At 35.7% G+C, this 26,907-nt stretch overlaps 6 protein-coding genes across 9 annotated transcripts; 5 read left to right on the top strand and 1 right to left on the bottom strand.

Moving 5' to 3' along the window:
• The first annotated feature begins 302 nt into the window (after positions 1–302).
• On the top strand, positions 303–3,672 carry LOC104803394. 4 transcript variants are annotated; one of them, XM_010527326.2, is made up of 7 exons: positions 410–779; positions 1,209–1,426; positions 1,556–1,732; positions 1,841–1,996; positions 2,432–2,708; positions 3,016–3,258; positions 3,580–3,672. In XM_010527326.2, exons 1-6 carry the CDS (start codon positions 410–412, stop codon positions 3,249–3,251), a joined length of 1,434 nt encoding a protein of 477 aa, XP_010525628.1. In that variant the 3' UTR covers positions 3,252–3,258; positions 3,580–3,672. The 4 variants fall into 4 exon arrangements, with proteins under 4 accessions (XP_010525625.1, XP_010525628.1, XP_019056847.1 ...); XM_019201302.1 differs by lacking the exon at positions 3,580–3,672 and adding an exon at positions 3,414–3,506; XM_010527324.2 differs by lacking the exon at positions 3,580–3,672 and adding an exon at positions 3,375–3,467.
• On the top strand, positions 3,386–4,149 carry LOC104803393 (dirigent protein 11). The gene has a single exon (XM_010527322.2). The coding sequence runs from the start codon at positions 3,408–3,410 to the stop codon at positions 4,128–4,130; it is 723 nt and encodes a 240-aa protein (XP_010525624.2). The 5' UTR covers positions 3,386–3,407; the 3' UTR covers positions 4,131–4,149.
• A 1,126-nt stretch (positions 4,150–5,275) lies between these two features.
• Positions 5,276–12,754, top strand: LOC104803395 (exocyst complex component SEC3A). The gene is made up of 25 exons (XM_010527327.1): positions 5,276–5,525; positions 6,169–6,239; positions 6,396–6,476; positions 6,571–6,638; positions 6,765–6,867; positions 7,043–7,194; positions 7,692–7,809; positions 7,936–8,040; positions 8,330–8,431; positions 8,534–8,671; positions 9,033–9,161; positions 9,248–9,328; positions 9,411–9,485; positions 9,675–9,845; positions 9,937–10,093; positions 10,219–10,283; positions 10,404–10,574; positions 10,652–10,731; positions 10,988–11,069; positions 11,355–11,452; positions 11,564–11,672; positions 11,785–11,853; positions 12,090–12,155; positions 12,238–12,327; positions 12,422–12,754. The coding sequence occupies exons 1-25, from the start codon at positions 5,351–5,353 to the stop codon at positions 12,530–12,532; spliced, it is 2,667 nt and encodes an 888-aa protein (XP_010525629.1). The 5' UTR covers positions 5,276–5,350; the 3' UTR covers positions 12,533–12,754.
• Positions 12,755–16,742: 3,988 nt separating this feature from the next.
• LOC104803396 (plastidial lipoyltransferase 2-like) lies at positions 16,743–18,693 on the top strand. Its single transcript, XM_010527328.2, has 4 exons — positions 16,743–17,077; positions 17,213–17,477; positions 17,901–18,051; positions 18,205–18,693. The coding sequence occupies exons 1-4, from the start codon at positions 16,947–16,949 to the stop codon at positions 18,525–18,527; spliced, it is 870 nt and encodes a 289-aa protein (XP_010525630.1). The 5' UTR covers positions 16,743–16,946; the 3' UTR covers positions 18,528–18,693.
• A 50-nt stretch (positions 18,694–18,743) lies between these two features.
• On the top strand, positions 18,744–19,823 carry LOC104803398 (pentatricopeptide repeat-containing protein DWY1, chloroplastic). Its single transcript, XM_010527330.2, has one exon. The coding sequence runs from the start codon at positions 18,824–18,826 to the stop codon at positions 19,739–19,741; it is 918 nt and encodes a 305-aa protein (XP_010525632.1). The 5' UTR covers positions 18,744–18,823; the 3' UTR covers positions 19,742–19,823.
• On the bottom strand, positions 19,780–21,913 carry LOC104803397. The gene is made up of 5 exons (XM_010527329.2): positions 21,758–21,913; positions 21,609–21,663; positions 21,080–21,430; positions 20,494–20,834; positions 19,780–20,240 (listed from the first exon to the last, which is right to left on the bottom strand). Exons 1-5 carry the CDS (start codon positions 21,836–21,838, stop codon positions 20,022–20,024), a joined length of 1,047 nt encoding a protein of 348 aa, XP_010525631.1. The 5' UTR covers positions 21,839–21,913; the 3' UTR covers positions 19,780–20,021.
• Between the last annotated feature and the right edge of the window lie 4,994 nt (positions 21,914–26,907).

Here is a 26,907-nt window from a genome sequence, read left to right on the forward strand (position 1 = left end):
TATTTTATAAGTTTGATAATAAATTTGTCAAACGAAAAATATAGTTTTTTTAAATCATTTTAGAAGTTATGGCTTTTACCTATTTTTTTACTACATTGCTATGCATGCTGCCATTTCAAGGGAGCGATAATCATGTAAATTACTGTTCGAATTATAAAATGGGAATTTTCTGTGCCGCGAGGAATGGTTGGGGTGAATTTAGAAAGAATAAAAAATGTAGGGGCTACATTTAATTTTCTAAAATTAATTAAAAAAATAAAGAAAAAACCCATGGAATGGACCGGTTCGATCGGGAAGCTAAATTGCGCCAAGCACTGCATTTCTTCGTCATCAACCTTTTGGAGATTTCGTTCGTTCTCATCTCGGAGGAACCATCGGAGATCGGTTCGATCCATTTGGTGAAATCACAATGTTCAGCAGCCCCAGCACCAACAACAGTGTATCGATCTCGGTTTCGGATGACGAGCCCGACGAGATGAATCGGATCCGAGCCCGCTCCCGTAGGAAGCGCAAGAAACTCAGTCACCGAGCCAACGGTGAGTTGCCTCGCCGGGTTCTGAGGCTCTTCCTGAGGTACTGGGTCGTCTTGATATTTCTTCTCGCAGTTGGACTGCTCGTCTTCGAAGCGACGAGGATCGGAAGGAAATCCGGCGGCGGAGCGAGTTCGGAACTCAGTCAGTTGAAGGAGCGGGAGAAGAAAGCGAGTCCGAGCAAGAAGAATGAGGGAAATTTGAACAGATTGGATCCAACGACGAGGGTTGTAGATGGCGTTAGAGAACGTAAGCTCGATCCTGTCCTTTCTTCCTCAGAATTTCCGTTTCCGAATTGTTTTGTCACTGGCATATGAAATCTGAACAGGATACGGTAATGAAATTGGTTTATTGAGAATGGAATTTGATTTGTTTCTGCGTGTGCAATTGCCGAAAGGGAGATTTTTCCAACAATGTTGGCGAAAATTTGTTGTGGGTTTTGGGTTTTGAAGTACCCACGTCTGGATCTTTAGGGCCGATAGATGAATGTAGTGATGTTTACAATTATTTCTGCTGTGTTGTGTGACTGAATAAGCCCATGTATTGATTGATGTCATGTGAATGAAACCCAAGAATGATACTATGATTTGAGCACTCTGTCTACGGATGTTCTTTATATGAAAAGATTGCAAATGAGGGACAGATTGATAATTGAGACATGATTTGTGGATTGTCTAGCTTGTTTGAAGCTGCTGCCTCCTGATGACCTCGAGCTTCTTGATTTCCCGGAGCGTAAAGATTCAGGTTCTCCCGTGCGAGAAGTTGTGTATCTATCTGATACGGGCACTTCTTCTATGGAAGAGAAGATGGCTCTGCGTTGGCAGGGGACCAACGGGACCCGTTTTAATCTATTCACAGGAAACCAAACTTTTGCCGAGAGAGAGAAGAGTTTTCAGGTCATGAGTTGGTAACTCTACAGACTAAGAGCTTGGGTTTTCTATAATTCTGGGAGATTTCTAGTCTGCCTATAACATCTTGGTTGCTGATTTATTTTCCTGTGATTCCCCTTGGTATCTTTGCTGCAGGTTAGTGAAAAGATGACTGTGCATTGCGGGTTTTTCAATGAAAATGGAGGATTTAGGATATCTGATGGGGACAAAAGGTTTATGCAAACATGTAAAGCAGTAGTGTCTACTTGTGCGTTTGGTGGGGGAGATGACCTTTATCAACCCATCGGAATGTCAAAGGCATCAAGTCAAAAGGTTGGTCACTGTGGGTAAATGTCATAACTTTCATCCTCTGCTCTCGAAACTAATTTGTTATATACTGAGTTAGCTTTGTGTAACGTTAAGTGAATTTTGTGGATATAGGTCTGTTATGTCGCATTTTGGGATGAGATTACTCTTGCTGCCCAAGATACAGAGGGTCATAAGATTGATGAGAATGGCTATATAGGGAAATGGCGAATTGTGGTTGTAAGGGACCTGCCCTTTACGGACCAAAGGCTTAACGGGAAAATCCCAAAGGTAATGTATGGTTCTGTATTAGGTTATTCTCCTTGATGCATATACTGATTGAATTCACTGGGCTTCGATTTCTTGTTGCTTAGCCATATATGTCCATTCCCATGTCTTCCCCTTTGGATCCACGAACTTCTGCCTCTGCTAACTTCTCCCTATTTTCACTTACCGTGTATGTGCTGATATTATCTGGCTCAATTGAGAACTCATTTACCTTAAAATTGATCAGTGTATTTCCTTGTTTTTCTTGACTGAGAATGTTATATGGTCTTTTTCTTGATCATGATTGGTCACCTCAGCAATTATTTTCCCCCATTTCGTTCTTGCATTTTCTTAAATTGGCTTGGAGCCACCATATTCCGTTTTCATTTCTTGCACATGCATATATGCAAATAATGTCAAATGTCTTCATTTAGATTTCAATGCCTCCATTTTTGTCAGATGTTGCCCCATCGCCTCTTCCCAAATGCCAAATATTCGATTTGGGTAGACTCGAAGTCCCAGTTTAGGAGAGATCCTCTAGGGGTACTAGAGGCTCTTCTTTGGCGAACCAATTCTGTTCTTGCAATTTCGGAACATGGGGCTCGTAGCAGTGTATATGATGAAGCAAAGGCTGTTGTCAAGAAACATAAAGCTACCCCAGAAGAAGTTGAGGTGCAGCTGAATCAGTATCGGCAAGACAAGCTTCCCGAAGATAAAAGATTTAACGGAAAGAAAGGTACATTTATCTTTGAGTATCAGAATCCAGCTAAATTTAACACTGGAGTTGTCTTGTTCCTTCGGAGTCACAAATACCCGAGTTGGGTTTTCTTCTTTCGTAGCGAGAACATAACCCAGATGCTTGGAAAGCATATGACTGGTTCTTCTCGCTTCCATTTCTCATATATCCTTTGCATAGGCTCCTCACTTTATATTGTAGCAGATGTCAGAATTGTTTTCATCGATGAATGCCAGAAATTTTACTACTTATACATTATCTGGTCATTCACCTAATGTATTCTTTTAAATCTCTTGTTTCCATGCAGCGTTATCCGAAGCATCTGTGATTGTGAGGGAACACACTCCATTAACCAATCTATTTTTGTGCCTCTGGTTCAATGAAGTCGTCCGCTTTACTTCTCGGGACCAGTTGAGTTTCCCTTATGTTCTTTGGCGCTTGAAAGTACTCAAGAACATCAACATATTCCCTGTCTGTACACGAAAAGATCTCGTCAATAGCATCGGCCATGTTCGCAAGGCAAAGCCCCTTCTGAACCAGTGATTCTCCGGTGAGTTCTATACCCGAACAATCCCGATTCTTTTGTTATTTAGATCGTTCTTGGTATTGAAATGTAACGGCTAGCTGGATTTTTTCGTTTTTCTTTTGGATTGATCTTCTGAGAAGTTATGGTTATGGAGTAAGTAGGAAAGTTCTTCTATGCAGATCAAGACAGAAAGGAGATTAGTTAGTGTTGTAGGAGTAGTTAAGACCAAAACCACTTATCCACCATTAAAAAACCTAAGATTTGTGTTAGAAAAGTATCACTTTCTCTTCCTCTTCTTCTTCTTCATCATCATCATGCTTGCCCGAATCATCTTCCTATCCGCAGTTGCTGCCGCCATTCTCGTCGTTCTTCTTCTGACCTTGTTTTCGCCCGTGCCTGAAAATAACCCGTCGGAATCTCTAATCTCCTTCTCCTTATACGTCCAACAACCCCGAGCCCGATCCTCCCCTTTCTCACGCCCTTACCATCATCGCCCGCATCACAAGCAAATGGTATCATCACCCCGAGGAGGAGCGTTGATTTTCCATCGGGCACTCACCGAGGGTCCCGAGAACACGTCTCGGGTAGTCGGGAAGGCTCAGGGATTCATCATCCCACAGGAGGAGTTTGCCAGATCGGATTTTAACGTAATTTACCTGACGTTCGAGACGGGGACGGAGTATAAAGGGAGTGTGAGTGTTAGGGCAAGGGAGATGGAACACAAGGACGAGGAGGTTCTCGACATTGTAGGAGGGACAGGAGCTTTTGCCTTCGCTCGTGGGATTGCTGTTTTTGCAGTTTTGGGCAGTGAAGATTCTGTAACCACTTATCGTCTTAAGCTTATGCTTAGGTTCCCCGACAGATCTCACACAGTTAGAACCGTTGATCTTTTATAAATGAGTATTTTTTTTACCAGTAATTACTAATATGGTTTTTACTTTTTATTTAGTTTTGTCAACCACAAATATCATTATTATGAAAAACAATTAATTTAATCTTTGGATATTTAACCACATAATCTTGATTATAGATGTTTGGGTTGAGTTTTTATTTGAAAAAATGTAAAGGAGTGTACATTCAAAGGAAGAACTCGTGAAATTATTTTTTAATTATTTTGTTAATGAGCCCTGAAATCAAATGTTTAACTACTTGAAATTTATAAGTTAAATAATATACACGTGCTTTTTTACAAGTGGCGCCACGTCACCGATTGTTTTTTCCCCCGAACATGGCATTAAGGCATAATATAATTCATTTGGGATGTCTTGCTTCGGTATTTGATTCGGGTTTGAGTTGAAAATGATTCGGTTTAGTTTTTTAGTTCTATAAAAATATGTATCAATCATTTATTATATCAATCATATTCGGTTCGATTTCGCTTATAGTTTTTATTATGAAAATTTTAGATTTTTTTATAAAATTTTTTTGTTTTTCGAATTTTTTAAAAATTCGCTTCGCCTCGATTAACTTTCAGAAAATTTAGTTTTACAGAAAAAATTAACATTCGAAAATTTTGAATGATTTAATTTAAAAATCGAAATTTTTTTTATTCGATATAAGTTCGATTCTAAATAACCGTACCAAAACTTTCTCCATAATGAATTTTCCCAAATGAAGACCAAAATTCTTTCATTCGTTCAAAATTTTACCCTTTTATTCTCATCCATTCCTTTGACGTGGCACACCGAGCTTCTTTTAGATTTCTAAAAAATTATTTCGGAATTCAATTTGAATTTTACTTTTTAAGAAAAATATATTTAGTTGATTATTAAATTTCATTCGAATTTTATTTAAATTCATTTTTATTAAAATATATTAGATTTTAAAATTATTGGTTCTCATCGTACAACAAAGTTGTATAGAATAAAATTTTAATTAAAATATGATTATATATTGTTTTTATTGTTTTTTTAAAACTAATGAAAAATATTCTCTACATTTTTTTTCGAATGCCAAAGTAAATCCGTATTTTTCTTAATAATTATTTTTGTATTTTTCCGAAATTAGTTAATTTAATTTTAAGGCTCATTTTGCTCTTGGCTCGTTCTCACATGATCGCCTGGTGATTCATCCGACCATTTTTTCTCTTCGACGAGAAGAGAGAGAAGGTACAACAATGGCGAAATCAAGCGCCGACGATGGCGATCTCCGGAGAGCTTGCGAGGCGGCGATCGAAGGAACCAAGCAACAGATCGTCATGTCGATTCGCGTCGCTAAGAGTCGCGGGATCTGGGGAAAGTCCGGCAAATTGGGCCGACAAATGGCCAAGCCTAGGGTTCTCGCTCTTTCCAGTTACGTCTCCCTGTTCATTTGACGCGTTTGATCCTGAGTTTTAATTACCATTTGGAAAATTCTGCTTTCTGTGCCTGAGATTTCTGGTTGATATTCGCTTTTGGTTGATTTGTGCCTTAATTGTTCAAATCTGATGTGCGAGAGTGTTATTCGTATGTTTTCGAGTGTGGATTATGAATCACAGTAGTAATTATTTCTTATAGCGGAAGAGTCGAGTTGAGGTAATTGAATTGGTAGGAGTGAGATGTTTTGCGATATCAAATTCCGAAGGCTGCGTGAAGAATCATTAGTGTTGTTTTGCAGTGGGACAGTATCCAAATAGTTAGGGCAAGAGTTTTTGGACCTTGAGGAGGGTATGCTATCTGGGAGCAGGATTTTTGGATGTACTTGATGAATGTGTAGTGTGAGGCCTCTTCTTATGGACTGTCTCGATTTTGAGTCTCTTTAATGTCGTAACAAAGTTTTTTTGAGAGGAAAAAAACCCAGTTAGAGAGGGGATACCCATGATTATGTGAAGACAGGCTCTGAGTCCATTAGAAAACATGTTACCTTAGGTTCTATATTTCAAGATGCATCGATAAATATCATTGGGTTTGTGATAGTTCAACTGATGGACCGAGCATTGGTCCATCCTTTCTGCAGTCAAATCAAAGGGCCAGCGGAAGAAAGCATTTCTTCGTGTCATGAAGTACTCAACCGGAGGAGTTCTTGAGGTCAATTTTCTTTTCTTGATCCAAACTGGAGTTTCCTGAGAAATTGATATGGCTGATTAACGTATAAGGAAGAGAAACTATATGATAGTGGTCTAACTTATGGAAGTTCATGTAACTGATGATGTTTCTGTTTTTCTCTTTTTGGTGTTTATTCAGCCTGCTAAATTGTACAAGCTCAAGCATCTTTCAAAGGTGGAAGTCGTAACGAATGATCCAAGTGGATGCACTTTTACCCTGGTACTGCTAAAACTTCACTTTGCAGTGGAAATTGTAATATTGTGTTCAATATTTGTCGTGTTCCCTTGTCTTTTCCTGATGCAAAGTATTTTAGGGATTTGATAATCTCAGGAGCCAGAGTGTCGCTCCTCCTCAGTGGACCATGCGCAATATTGATGACAGGTAATACAGTCAATAATGCACATATTAACTTCAAGAAGATGTCAAGGGCGGATGACAGATGATGAATGATTTGTTGATGTTGTTTTGCTCACTTTTGACAACCTCTGTTCCTTATATTGGTTGTAGGAACCGACTTCTAATTTGCATATTAAACATATGCAAGGATGTGTTGGGTCGCCTTCCCAAAGTTGTTGGTATCGATGTTGTGGAGATGGCCCTTTGGGCTAAGGTGTGGTTAATAATTCTTCTGCTTTGGAAGTCCAGTTTAGATTTCGTATTTTAAGAAATCCATCCTTTTAAGTCCTCTTTTTCGATCTCTCTTTAAGTTTCCTCGATACTGAAGTAATGCGTTGCAATTGTTGACTCTTCTTTGGCTTACATTCTGTTCCAAACTATTTGTCTAGGAAAATACTCCCACAGTCACCACTCAGACGACTACGCAGGATGGGCTAGGGCCTGTTGCTGCTGCAGTGACAGAAACTGACTTGAAAGTTACTGTTGAGAAAGAACTTGTCTCTCAAGCTGAAGAAGAAGACATGGAGGCCCTGTTGGGAACGTATGTGTTTTGTTATATCTGTCATTTGGCTTTCAATAATTTGACTTATCTTATACATATGCATGCATATGTATTTTAAAGCCGGTATATACATTATAATTAAAGCGGGAGAGAAGCTTCTTACTGTTTCATCACAAGTTTAGTCAAAGAAGAAAATGGCATGAATAATATTCCGATATAGTATCTAACTTAAGTGCCTAAAATCAACTAGCAATCATATTGAATTCTTGCCACAAAATCATGAAAATTTGACCTATAAGGTTCCTGATCAATCTAGAAAGGCATATCGTCCAGCATGATGCCAATTATCTGAAGCCCTTTAAATTCTGTTCATGTGTGTCGTGTCCACTTCAAAATAAACGGAGCTGTATCTCCTTAAAAACTAATGGGCAAGGGTTCTACTTTCAGTTTTCTCATTTCTACTTGGTTATGCAGCTGCCTCTTCCCTTTAGAGTTTACCATTTTAGTCCCTACACTCATCTAATTGAGATATGCAGTTATGTCATGGGCATTGGGGAAGCTGAGGCATTTTCTGAAAGACTGAAGCGAGAGCTTCATGCTCTTGAAGCAGCAAATGTACATGCAATTTTGGAAAGCGAACCATTAGTAGATGAGGTAATTTCTTTTGTACCAAATTATTTTTTGTTAGAATTGTTTTTTTTAAAGTTAAAAGTTTGCTTCTTTATTTTAAAAGAACACATTTGATTTTCTTGTTTAATTGTTATTATTCTCATTTTGCAGGTATTGCAAGGACTTGAGGCGGCAAGTAATATCGTTGATGACATGGATGAATGGTTAGGAATCTTCAATGTAAAACTTAGACACATGAGGGAAGACATTGAATCGGTAGGAAGCTGCATTTTGTAATTGAGCTTCAGCATTGTAGTTCAGATCCTTCTTGTTCATTTGACATCCATTGTGAGAGCAATCTCTATGAATTTAAGAAACTTCCGTTTTATGCTGTTTCTAAACTCGTGGCATAGACACTGATTAATTTAGAATCTTTGTGGTTCATAAGTTGGTTTCTTCCGGATTGTTTAAGAAAAACAGTAATCTAGCAAAATTGACTATTTTTGTGTTATTTGTGCCTCATAGCTTTACTCATCAGCTTGTATCTTTCTCTGGTGGTCTGCAGATAGAAACGCGTAACAACAAGTTAGAGATGCAGTCTGTAAACAATAAAGTTCTCATAGAGGAACTTGATAAGCTTCTTGAGAGGCTGCGTATTCCTTCTGAGGTCTGCTATTCATTCCAACTAGCAATATGATCATCTCTATTATCTTCAAACTTCTTTCTCATCTCCCCATTTGGTTACTTATAGAAGTTTTACTGCTTGTAGTATTCAGCATCCCTCACGGGAGGCTCGTTCGACGAAGCACATATGCTACAAAACATCGAAGCGTGCGAATGGTTAGCTAAAGCTATAAAGGCTCTCGAAGTGCCTAGCTTAGATCCAATCTATGCAAAAATGCGAGCTGTATGCACTTACCCTTTTCTTCTTCCTTTTTTATTGTTCCGCGCACCATTCCATCAATCCTCCCCAAAGATATTATTATTAATGTGAAAGTAGTTAAATCTGACATCCAAATCATCCTGGTAGGTGAAGTGGTCTAGATACATGGTAGCATTATTCTTAGTTTTGCAGTCAATTAAGTATGGTTTATTTGGTTCTTGTCAAGTTTTTACTGAATTTGGTACATAGGTTAAATTCTGCTAACTAGTAAACAAAATTGAAGAGTTGTTTTGAATCATTTGCGAAAATTTCTGCATTTCGAATACATTTGTACGTGTTGTGGCCCTTTATCTGAATTTGGCTACTGTCACTGCATTTCCTTCAGGTAAAAGAGAAACGAGCAGAACTAGAAATAATAAAAGCTACTTTTGTAAGGAGAGCTTCTGAGTTCTTGAGAAACTACTTTGCTAGTTTGGTAGATTTCATGATCAGTGACAAAAGCTACTTTTCTCAGGTACTTCTTTTGTAAATGCTCTATCTTTCTAAGATGTAATTCCATGATGATGATTCTGAATATTGTTCAGTGCATCTGTTAAACAGAGAGGGCAGCTAAAGAGACCTGATCATGCTGATTTGCGGTATAAATGCAGAACATATGCTCGTCTTTTGCAACATTTAAAGGTCAAACTTGAATTGACTTCGGAAAGTTCTAGTTCAGTATTCTGTCTTCATCTTTTCTAAATGATTTTTCGTTCTTTTACAGAGTCTTGATAAGAACTGTTTGGCGCCTTTGAGAAAAGCATACTGCAGCTCCCTGAACTTGCTCCTTCGCCGAGAGGTCAGGAGCAAAAATTTAATTTGACTACAGATCTAATGGAGTGTGCTAATTTAATTGAAGTTGCTAAACAAAATGGTTGCCAAAAAAATACCAGCAAGGGATTTTCCTTTTACATTACATGGACGTTGTTCTTTTAGCATCTAGTATACAGCTTCTGTCAATGAAGTTTTATTTCTTTGGATTCGTTAGGCCCGTGAATTTGCAAATGAGCTTCGTGCAAGCACAAAAGTATCGAGAAACCCTACTGTCTGGCTTGAAGGATCTACAGGCTCCAATCAGAATGCAAACACCGATACTTCTGCAGTTTCAGATGCTTATGCAAAAATGCTGACAATCTTTATCCCACTTCTTGTAGATGAGGTGATTGTCATGCTCATGATTTTCTTTCTGGAATTTTTTATCTGACTAACAATATTCCGAGAACTTCGTTATGCATTGCTTTACCCTGCAGAGTTCGTTTTTTGCACACTTCATGTGCTTTGAAGTACCAGCGCTTGTCCCACCAGGAGGTGCTGTCAATGATCATAAGAAACAGTCCAATGATGACGATGAGAATGATGATGATGATTTGGGGATCATGGACATTGATGAGAATGACAAAAATTCTGGTAATCTCTAAATGTCTCCACCACTAGGACAGTTTTACTGACATCTTCAAATTATGTAGTCTTTTGGTTTCTGGATCTTCTTAGTATAGGACATGTTTGAAAGCAAAAGGCGTTCAATTTTGTAGGTAAAAACTCAGCAGACCTGTCAGCTTTGAATGAATCTCTTCAAGATTTGCTTGATGGAATCCAGGTAAGATGCACCAGATGGCCACCTTTACCATGTTAGATAGATGGTGCAATTTTCTATTTACTAGAGCAATCACATCTTATTCTCGTTACAAATTTATGGATCTGGATCTTGCAATTACAGGAAGATTTCTATGCTGTTGTTGACTGGGCGTATAAAATAGATCCTCTACGTTGCATATCAATGCATGGGATAACTGAACGTTATCTATCTGGTCAGAAGGCTGATGCAGCTGGCTTTGTTCGCCTTTTGCTTGGTGATTTAGAGTCGAGGGTTTCTATGCAATTCAGCCGAGTACGTTTGTGCATGGATTTATTTTTCAATTCTTCCTTCCTCTGCTGCTCACCATCCCAATTCGAATTTGACTGCAGTTCGTTGATGAAGCTTGTCACCAAATTGAAAGAAACGAACGCAATGTAAGACAGATGGGTGTCTTGTCATATATTCCAAGGTAATTGCGGAAAACCAAATCTTTTGATCTAGATTTTACCATGCCAAGGATTTCTATTCCCCATAAAACACTACATGTTTTCAGCTTTTAGACGATGCCACTTACTTCTGTGTGGCTTCAAATGCCATCTCCTGATAGTGTTGTTTATCAGAGATAAGACTGTAAACGAAAACTTGTAAATCTGGCATTTTCACTTCTTTTCTATCTTCTAATGTTCCTTTGAGGCTATTCTGACATTGTTATTTCATATTCATAGATTCGCAGCTCTTGCTACTCGTATGGAACAGTACATTCAAGGACATTCCAGGGATTTGGTTGATCAGGCATACACAAAATTTGTGAGTACCATTCTTTCTATAGCGTAATACGAGGTCAGGCAGTAAGATTATGAGAGACAAACAATGCAATTAGTTTGTTCTTGCCATGTCATGTAGTAAACGTGCAACCTCCAATTGCTTACAATCCTCGTTCTATGCAATGTATATATCCGGCCCAAAAGTTCATTTGGTTTGTTTTGTGCTGCCATTCATATAAGATTTAGCGTAGCTTCATCATGTATGTGTTTGGTAGAGGCAATATTTTTCTCCTTTCGTCATCAAAGTCTGACCACCGGTGGCTTACAGGTAAGCATAATGTTTGTGACTCTGGAGAAAATTGCACAGCAAGATCCTAAATATGCCGATATTCTCCTTTTAGAAAATTACGCTGCTTTTCAAAATAGGTACGATTTTCCGCTTTTCTATGAGTTTATCTTCTTGATGGTTAAAAAAACGATCAATACTTCTTCTTTTCCCCTCATTTTTCGACTTTGAAATTGCTTTTTCATGCGCAGCCTGTATGATCTGGCTAATGTTGTGCCCACTTTAGCAAAATTCTATCACCAGGCAAGTGAAGCTTACGAACAAGCATGTACCCGTCACATCAGCATGATAATTTACTACGTAAGTATTGCTTCCCTTTAATCTGATTCTTCGTTTGTTCAAATGTTAAACTTTTAATCTCAAGAGTTAAAAGTGTATTAACAGTTTCGTTTGCATGTGCTTGTCTCTGCAGCAATTTGAAAGACTTTTCCAGTTTGCTAAAAAGATAGAGGACTTTATGTACACTATTGCCCCGGAAGAGGTTAGTTAATTTGCCGTTTTATAGTTTTTGCTTTCTCTTTAAGCGATTCACTGCTGCATAAGTGCATATCTATATTTTACGTATTCTTTGATCTGTCGGAATACTAACAATAGGACAACCTCGGTTCATGAACTTGTTAGTTATGTTTTTCGGATCTCCCTCGAAGTTCCTAGTGTTGAAACTCGTTTTATTATATTCCATGACGAGTTTTTCACATACATATTTCACCGTTTCAGATTCCATTCCAGCTGGGTTTGTCAAAAATGGAACTCCGAAAAGTACTAAAATCGAGCCTTTCTGGGGTAAGACGATGTTCTTGCACTGTATTGTTCACAAAATCAAATATGATAGGGCTCGCACCACTTAGGTTTTTATCATTTATAGGTCGACAAATCTATCGGGGCGATGTACAAGAAGCTGCAGAAGAATTTAACATCAGAGGAGTTGCTCCCCTCATTGTGGGACAAATGCAAGGTACTAAACCTATCAGAATTCCGAATGTTAACTTCAATTATGATCCGATTTTTTGTTCCTTTTATGATTTTCGACGTTTTTTTCTCTGTAATAGAAGGAATTTCTGGACAAGTACGAGAGCTTCGTCCAGCTCGTGGCGAAAGTCTATCCCAACGAAAACGTCCCTTCCGTCACGGAAATGAGAGAACTTCTCGCAAACATGTAAGAAAAAAGGAAAAGAGAGTGCAAGTTATCGGTACGTTTATACCCGGGAGGACCATATTACATGTCTTCTGCCAATTTCTTTACGCTTTTCTTCTTTCCTTCAAAACGTTTTCACCAATTAGCTCGATTCACCCTGTAGATGCATACGTCTTTGTGTTAGTCATCATGTTTATTTGTGTTGCTTGCTTGAGAAACCCAAAATAGTCGCGTTTTTTTATCTGTATTTCGGGTAGGCACAGATCGGATATCCAAATATTTTATATATCCGAACTCTCTCAGGTCTCCTCGGTCCGACTGTTCTCAGCTTTGTTAGGGTCAGATATCCGATCTTGCAGGTTGTGGCTAAGGGTCCAGGTACTCGCAGAGTATCCAAACGACCAGGGTAAATGCTGAGGCGAGAGGCCGAAGCCAAGGCGTGGTGGCGAGGTGATGCAGGAGAAAGACGGCCGCGTACCTCGCACACCGTCCACATGTTTCGTCCACTGGCCTCGTGCAGCTCAGAGTGGTTCGGGTTCTCTGCCAAGCAGGAACATGTTCTTTTGTCAGTGTGTGTGAGTTTGCCATCGAATACTAGAAAACTATCAAGAGAGAAACACAAACTAAACATAGAATGCCTAAGGCGATTGATCAAAGTAAAGGGAGCAGAGAGAAATCGGTTTCTGAGTATGCACCCGAAGAAGGAAATGACCTCCATGTATCACATTCGAATGATTAAACCGGAAAGACGTGAGGGACTTTGCGTAGAGAATACGGGAGGAGAGTCCTAAATGATCCTTTGGGCACACACGCATGGGCATTTTGGTTACGAAAAATTCGGTTCTAAGAAAAACAGATCGTTTGAGAATTTTGAATGGTACGATTCGAAAATAATATCAAAATTTTCGGTTTGGTACAGTTCTGAGAAATCGAAACAAAACACCCACCCTTACTTGGTACATTCAAAAATCGAATCGAATCGAAAATACAATGATTCTTACCAATTTGGTAATAAAATTATGGTTCAGTATATATTTTTTTATGGAGTTTGGTTTGGAAGATCAAATCCTGTTCAAGTGATCCTTTATCAGTATAATTCAGATATTAGATTTTCATATAATATAACTCATGCATTATATTTTTTTTCAACTCATATAACCCCGGGGGTGAAAGTTTTTCTTAATTTAGATTCGTTTTATTTTTGTTTTGATATCATTTTGATTTCAATATCAACCAACTAACTTTATTATTTTCTAACTAGATCGAACTTAATAGTAGGAGTGGGCATTTTGGTTCGATTCTCAGAACCGAACGATACGAAACTGAAATTTTCGATATTTTTAATGAACCTACCATTCAAAATTCCAGTATATTTTTTTATAAAATCAAAATTTTCACAATCGAACCGAACTTTGTAAAAATTCTCGAAAAACCAATTTTTTTTAAAGAAAAACTAAATTTTATTAACAAAAACCGAATCCAAATCATATTAAAATCAAAATCGAACCGAATAATTACAATACTAATTTGATACAAATTTTAGAATACCGAATAAATCGTTTCTAAAAGGGAAAATCGCCAAAAAACCCTATACTCTTCAGATGTTGCCAAAAAAAACCCTGTACTTTTTTTTATTACTAAAAAATCTTCGTACTTATACTTATTTGCTAAAAAAACCATATACTCTTGAAATATTAGCAAAAAAACCTTATACTTTTTTTATTACAAAAAAACCCTATACTTATAACTTATCCGCCGAAAAAATCATGTACTCTTAAAATATTAGACAAAAAAACCCTGTACTTTTTTTATTACCAAACAAACCCTATACTTATAACTTATCCGCAAAAAAAAACCTTATACTATTAAAATGTTAGACAAAAAAACTCTGTATTTTTTTTATTACAAAAAAACTCTATACTTATAACTTATTCACCGAAAAAACCTTGTACTTTATAAATTCTAGCAAATAAAATTATAATCGCAAATTCCCAAAAAAATACGGTAAAAAATTTGTCTGAACCAATATATATCTGAATCGAAATCGAATCGATTAAAATTTCGGATAAATATTTAGGTTGGGTTCGATTCGGTGAAAAAAATTAACAGAAAAAAGTAACCCAACCGAAAAAAATTTGCTAGAATTTAATCGATTCAATTCGGGGAAATCAAGATAACTGGAAGTTCCAACCAATAAGAATCCTAATGATTAGACGGTGAAATGTTAGACGATAAAAAATTTATCTGAAATTTTTCCAAACAATACAGTTCGATTCGGTGAAATGTTAGACGGTAAAAAAATTGTCTGAAACTAACCCAACCGAAAAAATTGTCCGAAATTTTAATCGGTTCGATTCGGTTCGGGTATATATCGGTTTGAACAAATTTTTTACCGTATTTTTTGGGCTTTTGCGATTAGGGTTTTATTTGTTAGAATTTATAAAGTATATGATTTTTTCGGCGAATAAGTTATAAGTATAGGGTTTTTTTGGTAATACAAAAATACATGATTTTTTTATCTAATATTTTAAGAATACAAGATTTTTTTTGGCGAATAAGTTATAAGTATAAGTTTTTTTTGTAATAAAAAAAGTAGGGAAAATCCCAAAAAACACTCAACTTTACAATTTTGACAAAAAAAAAACACTAAACTTTTTATTTTATCAAATAAACATTAAACTTTTTAAATTTGATAAAATAAACACTTAACTCTTCTACGATTGTCAAAATAAACAAAATGAATGACGTGGCCCAATTAGATGCAAACACGTCAGATTATTTTACTTAATTTTTTTTTTACAATCGAAAAAAGTTCATGTATTTTTTTGGATCATTAAAAAAGTTCAGTGTTTTTTTGATAATCGCAGAAAAGTTTATGTATTTTTTGGATCATTTAAAAAGTTTAGTGTTTTTTTAGACTAGTTTAAAAAGTTTAATGTTTATTTGACAAAAACTAAAATTTAGTGTTTTTGTCAAAATTGTAAAATTCAGTGTTTTTTTTGGGATTTTTTCAAAAAAGTATAGTGTTTTTTTGTCTAACATTTTAAGAGTACAAGATTTTTTCGACGAATAAATTATAAGTATAGGGTTTTTTTACACTAAAAAAAGTATAAGGTTTTTTTTTGTTAATATTTCAAAAGTACAGATTTTTTAGATGAATAAGTATAAATATAAGATTTTTTTAGTAATAAAAAAAATATAGGGTTTGTTTTTATGGGTTCAAGGTTTGTTGAGAGACTAAGCAAAAGAAAATGTAAATTTAAAATTAATTAAGCACAAAAGAAGATTACACAGTTTTTTTTTTGTGAAGATTTTTCCTTTCTAAAACGAAAATTCCGAACGAACATCCCTATTAAATAGTTTCACTTTTTTTTTTTATGTAAATAGTTTCACTTTTGCCATAAATAATGAACCGAATATTCAATAAACTGATGTTAGCTTCCAAATCAAGTGGCATGCAGCCCATTAATATTCAGCCACTAATTGTGCTTAATTAATTTTAATTTACATTCTTCTTTTGCTTAGTCTCTCAACAAACCTTGAACCCATCAAAATAAAAACCTTGATCTGGGAAATAAAATAACAAAGAGAAAAAAAACTGGAAAAACTTATGTTCTCTAAATTTGTAAGAGAGGATATAACTGAAGATGAAATTTGGTCTACAATATGTAATACCCAATTTAAATTATATGTAATTATATTTAAATAGATTTATATAAAAAAATATTGGTGCATTATTTTTAAAATTCGGAAAATGTAAACTCAGAAAAACTGTGGCTCAAAAGTGCTTGAAGGTAATCTTTGTGATATTTGATACACACAAATATCAACCATCATAAAATAAAAGGTCATTTTTTCATCATCATCGCCACAATTTCCATTTAATACATAATCACACAAAAATAAAAAACAGAAGTAGGATTCCCAGACAAGAGAAGACAACCTCTGAAGTCGAAGAACAAGAATTAAGGATTCGTAATTGATATACGAAAAAAAACAAAAAAAATATTTATTTCATCTCCAAAACAATTTATGAACGATCGAACAAATGAAAATGAATCTCCAAATTACCAATTAAGCAATAGAAAAAAAAAAGGAAAGGTGAAAAAGGATCGGAATTCGGAACGGAGAACCTTACCCGATGGAGGAAAAATTGGCTATGATTGGATTTATATAGCGAAATGTGGAAACTAGGGCTCCGTATACGAAAAGACAAAAATGCCCCTTTCCATTATCCTATATTTCTAAACCACCCTTTTGAATTTCCTGGGTTTGTTTGTCGTTTTTGCTTCGGCATCTCCGTCCTCCTCTCTCATCTCAATCTCTCTCTGCGTTAAATTCCATCGGGAAAAAGAAAAAGTTTCTTGAATGTTTCTTCTTCTTCTTCGAATTCTCGAGACCCGTCACTTCCAAATTACTTTCAAGGCATAGATTTTTCGATGGCATCAAGCTTTCTTTCGATTCCGAAGCAGACGGTGTTCAGTCTCCACAGTGTTAGTGATGGAGACAGAAGCAGAATCTTCTGTTCTGCCAGAATCTCGAACAAAAGAATTCACGGAAACCCTAGAAAGTAAATCTTCTTCTCTCTCAGAAACTCTCCGTTTGTTGTCTCATTCATGCATTTTGGCGAACGTCTTCCGTGCATTGATTCATTGGAACGTGAATTCACTTGGATTTGGTTTCAATGGCTAAAGTACTCTTTCAGGTGCGAGTGCTTCGACTTGTACAACCGTTTGGTTCCGTACGAGAAAGCTTGGTCATGGCAAAAAAACATTGTCAAGGAGAAAAAGGATCTGATTGATCGTAACCATGATTGCCCAGATACTGTAATCTTACTACAACACGGTCCTGTTTATACGATGGGAACCGGGAGTTCGGAGGGTTATCTTAATTTTGACATAGATGATGCTCCGTTCGATGTTTATCGAACTGAACGTGGCGGTGAGGTCACCTACCACGGCCCTGGTCAGGTAAACCTTGTGTTTCCATTGTCTGTGCCAATTCTTGTCGGCTTGTGACAGTAGTTATGATTGTTTGTTTGGTGAGGAAGATGGAAATCGATGAGAAAATGGAAGGAATTTTGATCTGAAGGTTCAGATATTGTATATTTGTGGGTTTGTTCTACCTTTGCTTCTGAGCATCTTGTCAATCTATACGTATATGTATATTTCAAGAATTAAGGATTCGTATTCTACAAGGATGCAGACTTTTATCTGATAACTTATTTTATGGAACCTTATTCTTGCTTTCACCTTGCTGTCTGCTTTTGACTTAGCTATTAGGCAATGTCACTCCTCTTGCTGATATTTACTTTCAAATCAGTGTATAAATGTTGGTTTTGAACCCTCGTTTTTATGTGTCAATCTGACATGAATTTGTGGTTGGAATTGTAGCTAGTTATGTATCCTATAATCAACCTCCGGAATCACAAGATGGATCTTCATTGGTACCTGAGGAGGCTCGAGGAGGTTGTCATCCGTGTTCTTTCCTCCGCTTTCTCTATCAGGGCTTCCCGTCTTGAAGGTTTTACCGGTGTTTGGGTTGGTACGATAGGGTCTAACCTTGACTTTAAGCTTCATAGTGTTATAGCCATTGATTGAATGTATGGCATGCCCGATAGATAGGGCTGTAAAGCGAGTCGGGTTGGCCCGATTCAAGAACGTATCGTGTCTGAATTACCTTTTCTTGATATTATAGGTGACCAGAAATTGGCGGCAATAGGTATCCGGGTGTCTCACTGGATAACATATCATGGTCTTGCTCTAAATGTCACGACGGATCTAAAACCGTTCAGTTGGATAGTTCCATGTGGGATAAGAGACCGTCGGGTCGGAACCATATCGGGAATGCTTGAAGAAACCAAAGCTCACAGAGAAAATGGAGAAGTGGATGATTTACAGTTGATCAAAATGGCTCGTGAATCGTTGCTGAAGGAGTTTTCCGAAGTTTTCCAGCTTGGAATCGAAAAGAGAACAGTTCTCGATACTGATCTTTGGAAAGCAGACAGCATCTCAGAATGAATGAGTCATTGATGGAACACTCAACCAAAGCATTGCGTATCTTATCACTTTGGTAATAACCCATTTTGTCGGAATGGCAGTTGAGGATTTACCACCATTTTGTAACACTAATACTGTATTTTGTCCGAATGGTACAATCTTATCTATAAGAGCAATGCTTTGTTTGGCGGGTTGCATATAAATATCTACTGCTTGTAGATATTTGTGGATGGGCGCTTATAATCTCTCTCTCTATCTCTCTCTGTGCTCAAATTTACCTCCAAAGAAAGCTTATCTCGTAAAAAACACCACAAAGAATGAGCTTCTGCTCTTCACCTCTCGTCAGGACGACAATTCCTCTCGAGAGAGGAACCCTTTCGTTGTTTCATCAAAGCGCATCGGTGGTGAAGATTTCAAGAACAACGGCAATGGCGGCTCATCAGCAAGTCGGAAGCTTTGCTGATGCTCGAAAAGGTATAAGCTTTGAATTCAAACGGTTGTGCCAGGAAGGGAGAGTAGATGCAGCTACACAACTGCTAAGGAAACTTGAAACAGAAAAAACGAACCTGGACCAATCCGAAATCATCCGAATGCTTCAGGTTTGTGCCGATTTCGAGCTTTTCCATGTCGAAAAAACAGTCCGTGAACTCGGTTTGAGATTTCTAGGCAAACCCACAAACGTTTTCTCCAAAGAGTTTGAGACGCTCTACGAATCCAGGAACAAAGGAACTACAAGTAAAAGTTCAGATAACCATAGCAACAGAGATATCAGGTTCAGGCAAAACTCAGCCGTTAAAAACCCGCTGCGAAGATATTCCAAACCTCGTATCTCGTCATCGGGTTTGAAAGGGGACAGAGACAACAACCTTACTCCAGACAAGAATGGAGCTAATCCTGATAGAAGCAAGGCCTTACAAAAGCTAAAGTCTTTAGGAAAGGAAGTAAGAGAAGCAGGCTACTTACCAGACACAAGGTATGTTCTCCATGATGTTGATGAAGAAGCTAAGGAGAAAGCATTGATGCATCATAGTGAAAGGTTAGCCATTGCCTTTGGGCTTATCAGCACGCCTCCCGGGACGACGATAAGAGTAATGAAAAATCTAAGGATATGCGGAGACTGTCACAACTTCATCAAGATCTTATCAAGTATTGAAGATCGAGAGTTCGTTGTTAGAGACAACAAGCGGTTTCATCATTTCAGAGATGGAAGATGCTCATGCGGAGATTACTGGTAACCGAAACCCGCAAAATGTAGGGCAAAATCAACTCTGGGTTTGTATAAAAGACTGAAAATTATATGACCACTCTCATTTCAGATCTTGAGCTGTAACCTACAACAAAAGCCGAGCTCTATATACGGACAACAAAACTTTATAGGGCGAAATGCTGCAGGAGAAATTGTTAACTCAAACATCCTATTGCATAAACGCTATAAAGCTAATTTCCTATGAAATGGGAAAAAATGAAGACAAGAAGCAGACTCAATGGGCTACATGTGCAGCATTGCACACGGAATCAATAGTTTTCGGCTACAGGTCTGGACGGGAAGAGGCGTAAGAGAAATGTGATAAGTGACCAGAGGCAAACGATAGCCAGGAATTGGAAACTCACGACCATACCAACAAGGGCTACACCTCTCTCTGCCACTACTGGACTTGATGGAGCATCTTTCAGTAGGAACATTAGCCTTTGAATAAAAGTGGCAGCTCTTGTCAGCTGATACATCCTATATACCTGCAATGACACATTGAAAGCTCAACATGAAAACAGGAGCATAATTCCGATTAAATTTCTATTAACAATCACCAAAAGTGCATCCTGTTCCTATAAACCTTACACTACATTAAAAACCAGAAAATCTCCAGGATAAAGAGCTGTATATGAGAATTAATACGACATCAATCAAATTCAGAGCTTCCGCATTCGGCGTGATGTAGAAACCATGCTGAAATTATTGCGACAACAGCCAAATCAAAACATCATTTACCTCGAAAATTATGGGAACGACAGGCCAGCATGATGAGCCACGTCTTTCAAGATGGGCCTCGAAAGCTCGTTGAACCGCACAACCAACCAAGAAAGGAAGGACGGCGATCAATGCATCTATCCCTAGAGCTGGCCAGTTCATGTAGAGAGCAAATAGTGGGACTACAACTTTTAGACCCATAGCGAGAAATGCAGATGACAGGTATCCCCTTAGCCCCGTGATTAGACCCCATCTCTTGGAACTGAAGTCTAAGTATGGCCTTTGCACACGGTCAGTTACAGACAGAAACGTTGCGAGGCCAGCATAAAACATCGCCTCAAAGCAAATAGAAGCGACAATTTCTGCAGCATGAAATAAAAATTACAAGTCTCAAAGCCCGATAAATTCGGCCAGAAACCAAACCCAGACACTGCTACGAATGGCATAAATGTTAGCGGTATGATGAGAATCTAAGAAATCACAGAGTTTAAAATCTTGAACTTTCAGACCCGAACAGATCTGTGATCCATCTGACATTCTTACAGCTAGACAACTCAAAACCCTTCAAAACATCTAAACACATAAACCAAGGCAGCCAAACTCTTACCTATGAGGATGTCGTTTTTGAACCAAACTTCAATGGCACCGCTTAGAAAGAACTGCGGAAGAATCAAGGATGATATCAAAGCAACAGGGGCCAAAACCCACAGGAATGAACCCTTCTCTTCCTGGAATGGTCCCGAAACCAGTTTACTTTCTTCCACGAGCTGATGCGTTAGACCCTGGAACGAAATGGAACCCGGTTTTCCACGGAAAGGCTCGGCTCCATCACGTATGTTACGCTTCTCCAAGTTCTTAGATTCGAGGTCTGATTCGGATCGAGCCAAACATATTACACCTCCTCGATTCAGACTTAATGCACAATGTGGAGCATCTCGAAACCCAGAAGCAAAGCTGTCTGAAACAAAGGAAGAACAGAAAAAGGAAGGGAACCCACTTTACAGCGAACACTGTAATTTCATCACGGATAACATGAAAAACATGGGGGATTTTCTCAGCTGCCAAACACATTCTGACTCTGCAAACGGAGAACAAGGAAATGAACTTAAAACCTCGTGAAAACAAACGATACTCACGTCTCGAAGGAACTCTGAGACGAAAACTTTGATTTGTTGAATATCTCGAAGAACCCTACAATCAGAAAAAAAATCGCAAACTTCGGATAAGGCAGAGAGAGAATCCAACGGGTCAAACTTTCACCATTCTTTCAAGAAATTGAACATACAGGAGGATGTGAGACAAAATTTCGAGTTGATAATCCAAATCTCGGAACAGAGAGTCCAAAGCAAAGAGCTTGCAATTCCATCTTCACAGTGATTCTCTGGGGAGTTTTAGGGTTTCTGAGAAGATTCGTTTCTTCTCAGTAGCTTAAACCCTGCGAAGGATTGTGGCAAGGGTGAGGAAAGAAAATCACAGACAAATCATTTAGTTACACGTGTCCCATATAAGCCCCTAAGTCCAGCTCGTTTCTATCAAAAGCAGATATCAGCGGAGCCAATTTTGCATATATGAACCACAGCGGGGGAATTTTACTCAAATGTCTCACTTGGGTCGCATCTATTTCACGTGTACACCAAAAAAAACATAACACTTTTTGCATGAAAAGACGAAATTACCCTTAATGAATATACGATTTTTATCCATTCGAAAACAACTTCGTTATTACGACTTCGTAATTAATTCTAAATATAGTTACAATTGATTCTAAAAAAGGTGGCAAAAAAATCATCTATCTTATTTTAGTGGTATATCAGTTATATATTAGTCGTAATAAGGTCACAAAAAATAAAACGAAAAGGGTATTTCGGACTTTTCCAACCGAAAAGTGGGTTAAAATTGAAATTTTTTTTTCGGTGGTGTACACTGAAATTGCTGCGACCCAAGTGGGTTATTTGAGTAATATTCCCCCCACGGTGGCACGGTCCGACGAGTCAGCTCGTCATGAGCGGAGCTCGCCTTGGGCCAATTTTCAAAAAAAATTATTATTTTTATTTTTTATTTATATTAATTTTTAAATATGTTATTATCGTTAACATTTTTATTTGATTCATGAGTTTCACAAGTTGAAGTGATTTGGATCGATGCAAAATATTTCTAGCCGGTAAAACCGGTCCTAGAAGGGTTGAACTAAAAACGGACTTAGTTCAAATCGAATCGGGTTGAGCCGGATCAAACTAGCCGGTTTTGTATCTTGAAAATATCAATTCACCTCATTAGAATATTTATCGTGTTTTATAAATAAATTTTTTTTTTTAGAAAATTAATCGTTATGTAAAAAATGAAAGAAAATAACAAATAAATTTATTTAAATGTGTCAATATTTTAAATGAATCTATTAAATAAAAAAAATAAGGTTTAAAAGATTATGTGAACACACCTAAACATCTTGTGGTTGTTCTCTAAATTTTGATTGGTTTATAAATCTTTTATATATATATATATATAAAGTTTGGTTTCAATACTTATGGTGATTATATATCAGTATTCACATTATCATCCATATGGCAAATTTTTTAATCTTAATTGCTTAACTAAAATCTTCATTAGTTATATGAAAATTCATTAGTCTACCACCAATTATTACACATGAAAACTAGATTTTATAAAAGATTAGGTTATACATATAATATAAAAAAATTCTGAATAACCTACTAATTTTTACATATGAAAACTAAATTTTTTAATATATTAGTTGACACACATAATCCAAAACAAACCAATTCTAATGTGGTTTTAAATAGAGGTTTCTTTTAAAACTCCTATAATTCTCATTTTCATGCTTGTAACGGTTTTTTTTTTTCATTTTCTTGTATATCACACATACATGCCAGTTAAATAGACATGTATTTACTGCATGTCATGCGTACATGTAGATTAAATAGACATATGCACATACATTTGATATTAGTTATTTTTATTAGCTTCTTTAAGTTCTTTACATATGACCGAACAAATGCATATAGCGATTTTCCACCCATCATTATAGTCACTGCTCTATTATTAATTGAATAAATAATACAATGAGATTTTAATTATTAGGAAAAATCTCATATAAACATCCAAAACTATACAAAATGTACCAAATAAATATTTTAACTTTTAATTTGATCTAATTGATATCTCAAATATTAAAATGTTCCAAATTGATACTTCGAATAGTGGTGTATTTCAAATCGATATCTTAACTCATGAAATCGATGGTAATTCTCAATCTCAACTCTAACGACGACATATAAATTACATGTTAATTTTCAACAAAAACAAAACTCAAGAAATCGATAAGAATTCACAACTTCGACTCTGACGATGATGTATAAATTGTATGTTAATTCCAACATAAAAATGAATCGAGGTTGTAAATTACTCTCGATTTCATGAGTTGGGTATCCATTTAGAACATTTTAACATTTGAGGTATCAATTAGATAAAATTAAAGGTTTAAAAATTTATTTATATTTTGTAAAATTGAGGTATTTATATGAGATTTTTCTTTATTATAATAAACGTATTTAATATGACTCATGGTTCATTGATAAAGACGGTAAAAAAATATCATTTCAATGTATAACCACAATCCACAGTTAAGACAAATAAATAATTATTCTTTAAAAAAAACAAATAAATAATTATTGTGTAAATGCCAAATATTGACACGTATAAATGATTACAGTGAACTAGGTCAACTACTACTCATATCTTTTTACGTGTTTTGCGATTCCGCATTCCACAAATACTTTTCCTTTCAATATCTTTGTTTTACCATTCATCTATATTTAGAAAAACCACCAATGTTAGGTCCGATAAGACAACATATTGTGGAGGGTCGATGGGATCACTCTCGAGACTAATGTCTCTTCACATTCCTACGATAAAAGTGATACAAATTGGTAAGGTTGAATTTATACTCTTAAAAATTATGTTATGTCCTATGAAAGTGAAGTATAATGAGATGTTCTCAAAGAAAAATTTCATATAATAAGTATGAAATATGCCGCTTCTATGAGAATGACAAAAGGGATAGTTCTCCAGAGTACCTGATTAAAACTACCATGTGTTATCTTATGGTCATAATCGGCGCAATAAATGAACTTATTAAAGAGAGGGAAGGGGTACTGCGTGAATACTACTTGTCTTGGTGTACACAAAAGCTGAACAGTTGATGTCGATCTAGGGTGTGATCTAATCTCGTTTTATTTCCTAGATGCAACTACCGCAAGTGCCGGGTCAATCGTAGTATTCTAGGGTCGATCACAGGGACACAAATAGTTTCAACGATATCAATTACGGGTTCTACTCGGTTTTTGGTCGGGGTGATAAATTGGTTGGTTGGATTAAAAAGATCGGTTTTTTGGTTTGAAGCAACATAATCGAAACATTTTAAATCACATCCAATATAATCTGGTTTTATTTAGATTTTAATTTTCCTCCCATCAATTTATCTTGCTCGAACTAAACCCAAAACAATATAATCTTGAAAATTAAAATACCAAATCAAAGAAAAATAATAATAGAAAATCGTTTATTACTACATCTCTTCTTATTATGTTTTTTATAATGAAAATAACTCATGTATTTATAGAAAAAAAATAACAAAATAATTGAAGAAACTAGTTTACAAATAAATAATATATGATGAAAATAAATAAATCAAGAGATACTTGATACATGGGTTTCTGAGAAGATTCGTTTCAAAAAATATTATTATTTTTATTTTTTATTTATATTAATTTTTAAATATGTTATTATCGTTAAAATTTTTATTTGATTCATGAGTTTCACGAGTTGAAGTGATTTGGATCGATGCAAAATATTTCTAGCCGGTAAAACCGGTCCTAGAAGGGTTGAACTAAAAACGGACTTAGTTCAAATCGAATCGGGTTGAGCCGGATCAAACTAGTCGGTTTTGTATCTTGAAAATATCAATTCACCTCATTAGAATATTTATCGTGTTTTATAAATAAAAGATTTTTTTTTAGAAAATTAATCGTTATGTAAAAAATGAAAGAAAATAACAAATAAATTTATTTAAATGTGTCAATATTTTAAATGAATCTATTAAATAAAAAAAATAAGGTTTAAAAGATGATGTGAACACACCTAAACATCTTGTGGTTGTTCTCTAAATTTTGATTGGTTTATAAATCTTTTATATATATATATATATATATATAAAGTTTGGTTTCAATACTTATGGTGATTATATATCAGTATTCACATCATCATCCATATGGCAAATTTTTTAATCTTAATTGCTTAACTAAAATCTTCATTAGTCTACCACCAATTATTACACATGAAAACTAGATTTTATAAAAGATTAGGTTATGCATATAATATAAAAAAATTCTGAATAACCTACTAATTTTTACATATGAAAACTAAATTTTTTAATATATTAGTTGACACACATAATCCAAAACAAACCAATTCTAATGTGGTTTTAAATAGAGGTTTTTTAAAAACTCCTATAATTCTCATTTTCATGCTTGTAACGGTTTTTTTTTTTATTTTCTTGTATGTCACACATACATGCCAGTTAAATAGACATGTATTTACTGCATGTCATGCGTACATGTAGATTAAATAGACATATGCACATACATTTGATATTAGTTATTTTTATTAGCTTCTTTAAGTTCTTTACATATGACCGAACAAATGCATATAGCGATTTTTCACCCATCATTATAGTCACTGCTCTATTATTAATTGAATAAATAATACAATGAGATTTTAATTATTAGGAAAAATCTCATATAAACATCCAAAACTATACAAAATGTACCAAATAAATATTTTAACTTTTAATTTGATCTAATTGATATCTCAAATATTAAAATGTTCCAAATTGATACTTCGAATAGTGGAGTGTTTCAAATCGATATCTTAACTCATGAAATCGATGGTAATTCTCAATCTCAACTCTAACGACGACATATAAATTACATGTTAATTTTCAACAAAAAAAACTCAAGTAATCGATAAGAATTCACAACTTCGACTCTGACGATGATGTATAAATTGTATGTTAATTCCAACATAAAAATGAATCGAGGTTGTAAATTGCTCTCGATTTCATGAGTTGGGTATCCATTTGGAACATTTTAATATTTGAGGTATCAATTAGATAAAATTAAAGGTTTAAAAATTTATTTATATTTTGTAAAATTGAGGTATTTATATGAGATTTTTCTTTATTATAATAAACGTATTTAATATGACTCATGGTTCATTGATAAAGACGGTAAAAAAATATCATTTCAATGTATAACCACAATCCACAGTTAAGACAAATAAATAATTATTCTTTAAAAAAAACAAATAAATAATTATTGTGTAAATGCCAAATATTGACACGTATAAATGATTACAGTG

The sequence above is a fragment of the Tarenaya hassleriana genome, unplaced genomic scaffold (genome assembly GCF_000463585.1).
Source record: "Tarenaya hassleriana unplaced genomic scaffold, ASM46358v1 Cleome86, whole genome shotgun sequence".
In the NCBI taxonomy this organism is placed as follows: Eukaryota; Viridiplantae; Streptophyta; class Magnoliopsida; order Brassicales; family Cleomaceae; genus Tarenaya; species Tarenaya hassleriana.

Bases quoted from the DNA above. Each gene is read 5' to 3' on its own strand.
- LOC104803394 (XM_010527323.2), top strand. From the start codon at position 410: ATGTTCAGCAGCCCCAGCACCAACAACAGTGTATCGATCTCGGTTTCG. The intron at 780-1,208 runs GTAAGCTCGATC...TGGATTGTCTAG, and splicing joins TGTAGATGGCGTTAGAGAAC to CTTGTTTGAAGCTGCTGCCT. The intron at 1,733-1,840 runs GTTGGTCACTGT...TTGTGGATATAG, and splicing joins CAAAGGCATCAAGTCAAAAG to GTCTGTTATGTCGCATTTTG.
- LOC104803393 (XM_010527322.2), top strand. From the start codon at position 3,408: ATGCAGATCAAGACAGAAAGGAGATTAGTTAGTGTTGTAGGAGTAGTT.
- LOC104803395 (XM_010527327.1), top strand. From the start codon at position 5,351: ATGGCGAAATCAAGCGCCGACGATGGCGATCTCCGGAGAGCTTGCGAG. The intron at 8,041-8,329 runs GTAGGAAGCTGC...GGTGGTCTGCAG, and splicing joins TGAGGGAAGACATTGAATCG to ATAGAAACGCGTAACAACAA. The intron at 9,329-9,410 runs GTCAAACTTGAA...GTTCTTTTACAG, and splicing joins GTCTTTTGCAACATTTAAAG to AGTCTTGATAAGAACTGTTT.
- LOC104803396 (XM_010527328.2), top strand. From the start codon at position 16,947: ATGGCATCAAGCTTTCTTTCGATTCCGAAGCAGACGGTGTTCAGTCTC. The intron at 17,478-17,900 runs GTAAACCTTGTG...TTGGAATTGTAG, and splicing joins CCTACCACGGCCCTGGTCAG to CTAGTTATGTATCCTATAAT. The intron at 18,052-18,204 runs GTACGATAGGGT...TTGATATTATAG, and splicing joins TTTTACCGGTGTTTGGGTTG to GTGACCAGAAATTGGCGGCA.
- LOC104803398 (XM_010527330.2), top strand. From the start codon at position 18,824: ATGAGCTTCTGCTCTTCACCTCTCGTCAGGACGACAATTCCTCTCGAG.
- LOC104803397 (XM_010527329.2), bottom strand. From the start codon at position 21,838: ATGGAATTGCAAGCTCTTTGCTTTGGACTCTCTGTTCCGAGATTTGGA. The intron at 21,664-21,757 runs GTATGTTCAATT...TTCTGATTGTAG, and splicing joins ATTTTGTCTCACATCCTCCT to GGTTCTTCGAGATATTCAAC. The intron at 20,241-20,493 runs GTAAATGATGTT...GTGTCATTGCAG, and splicing joins TCGTTCCCATAATTTTCGAG to GTATATAGGATGTATCAGCT.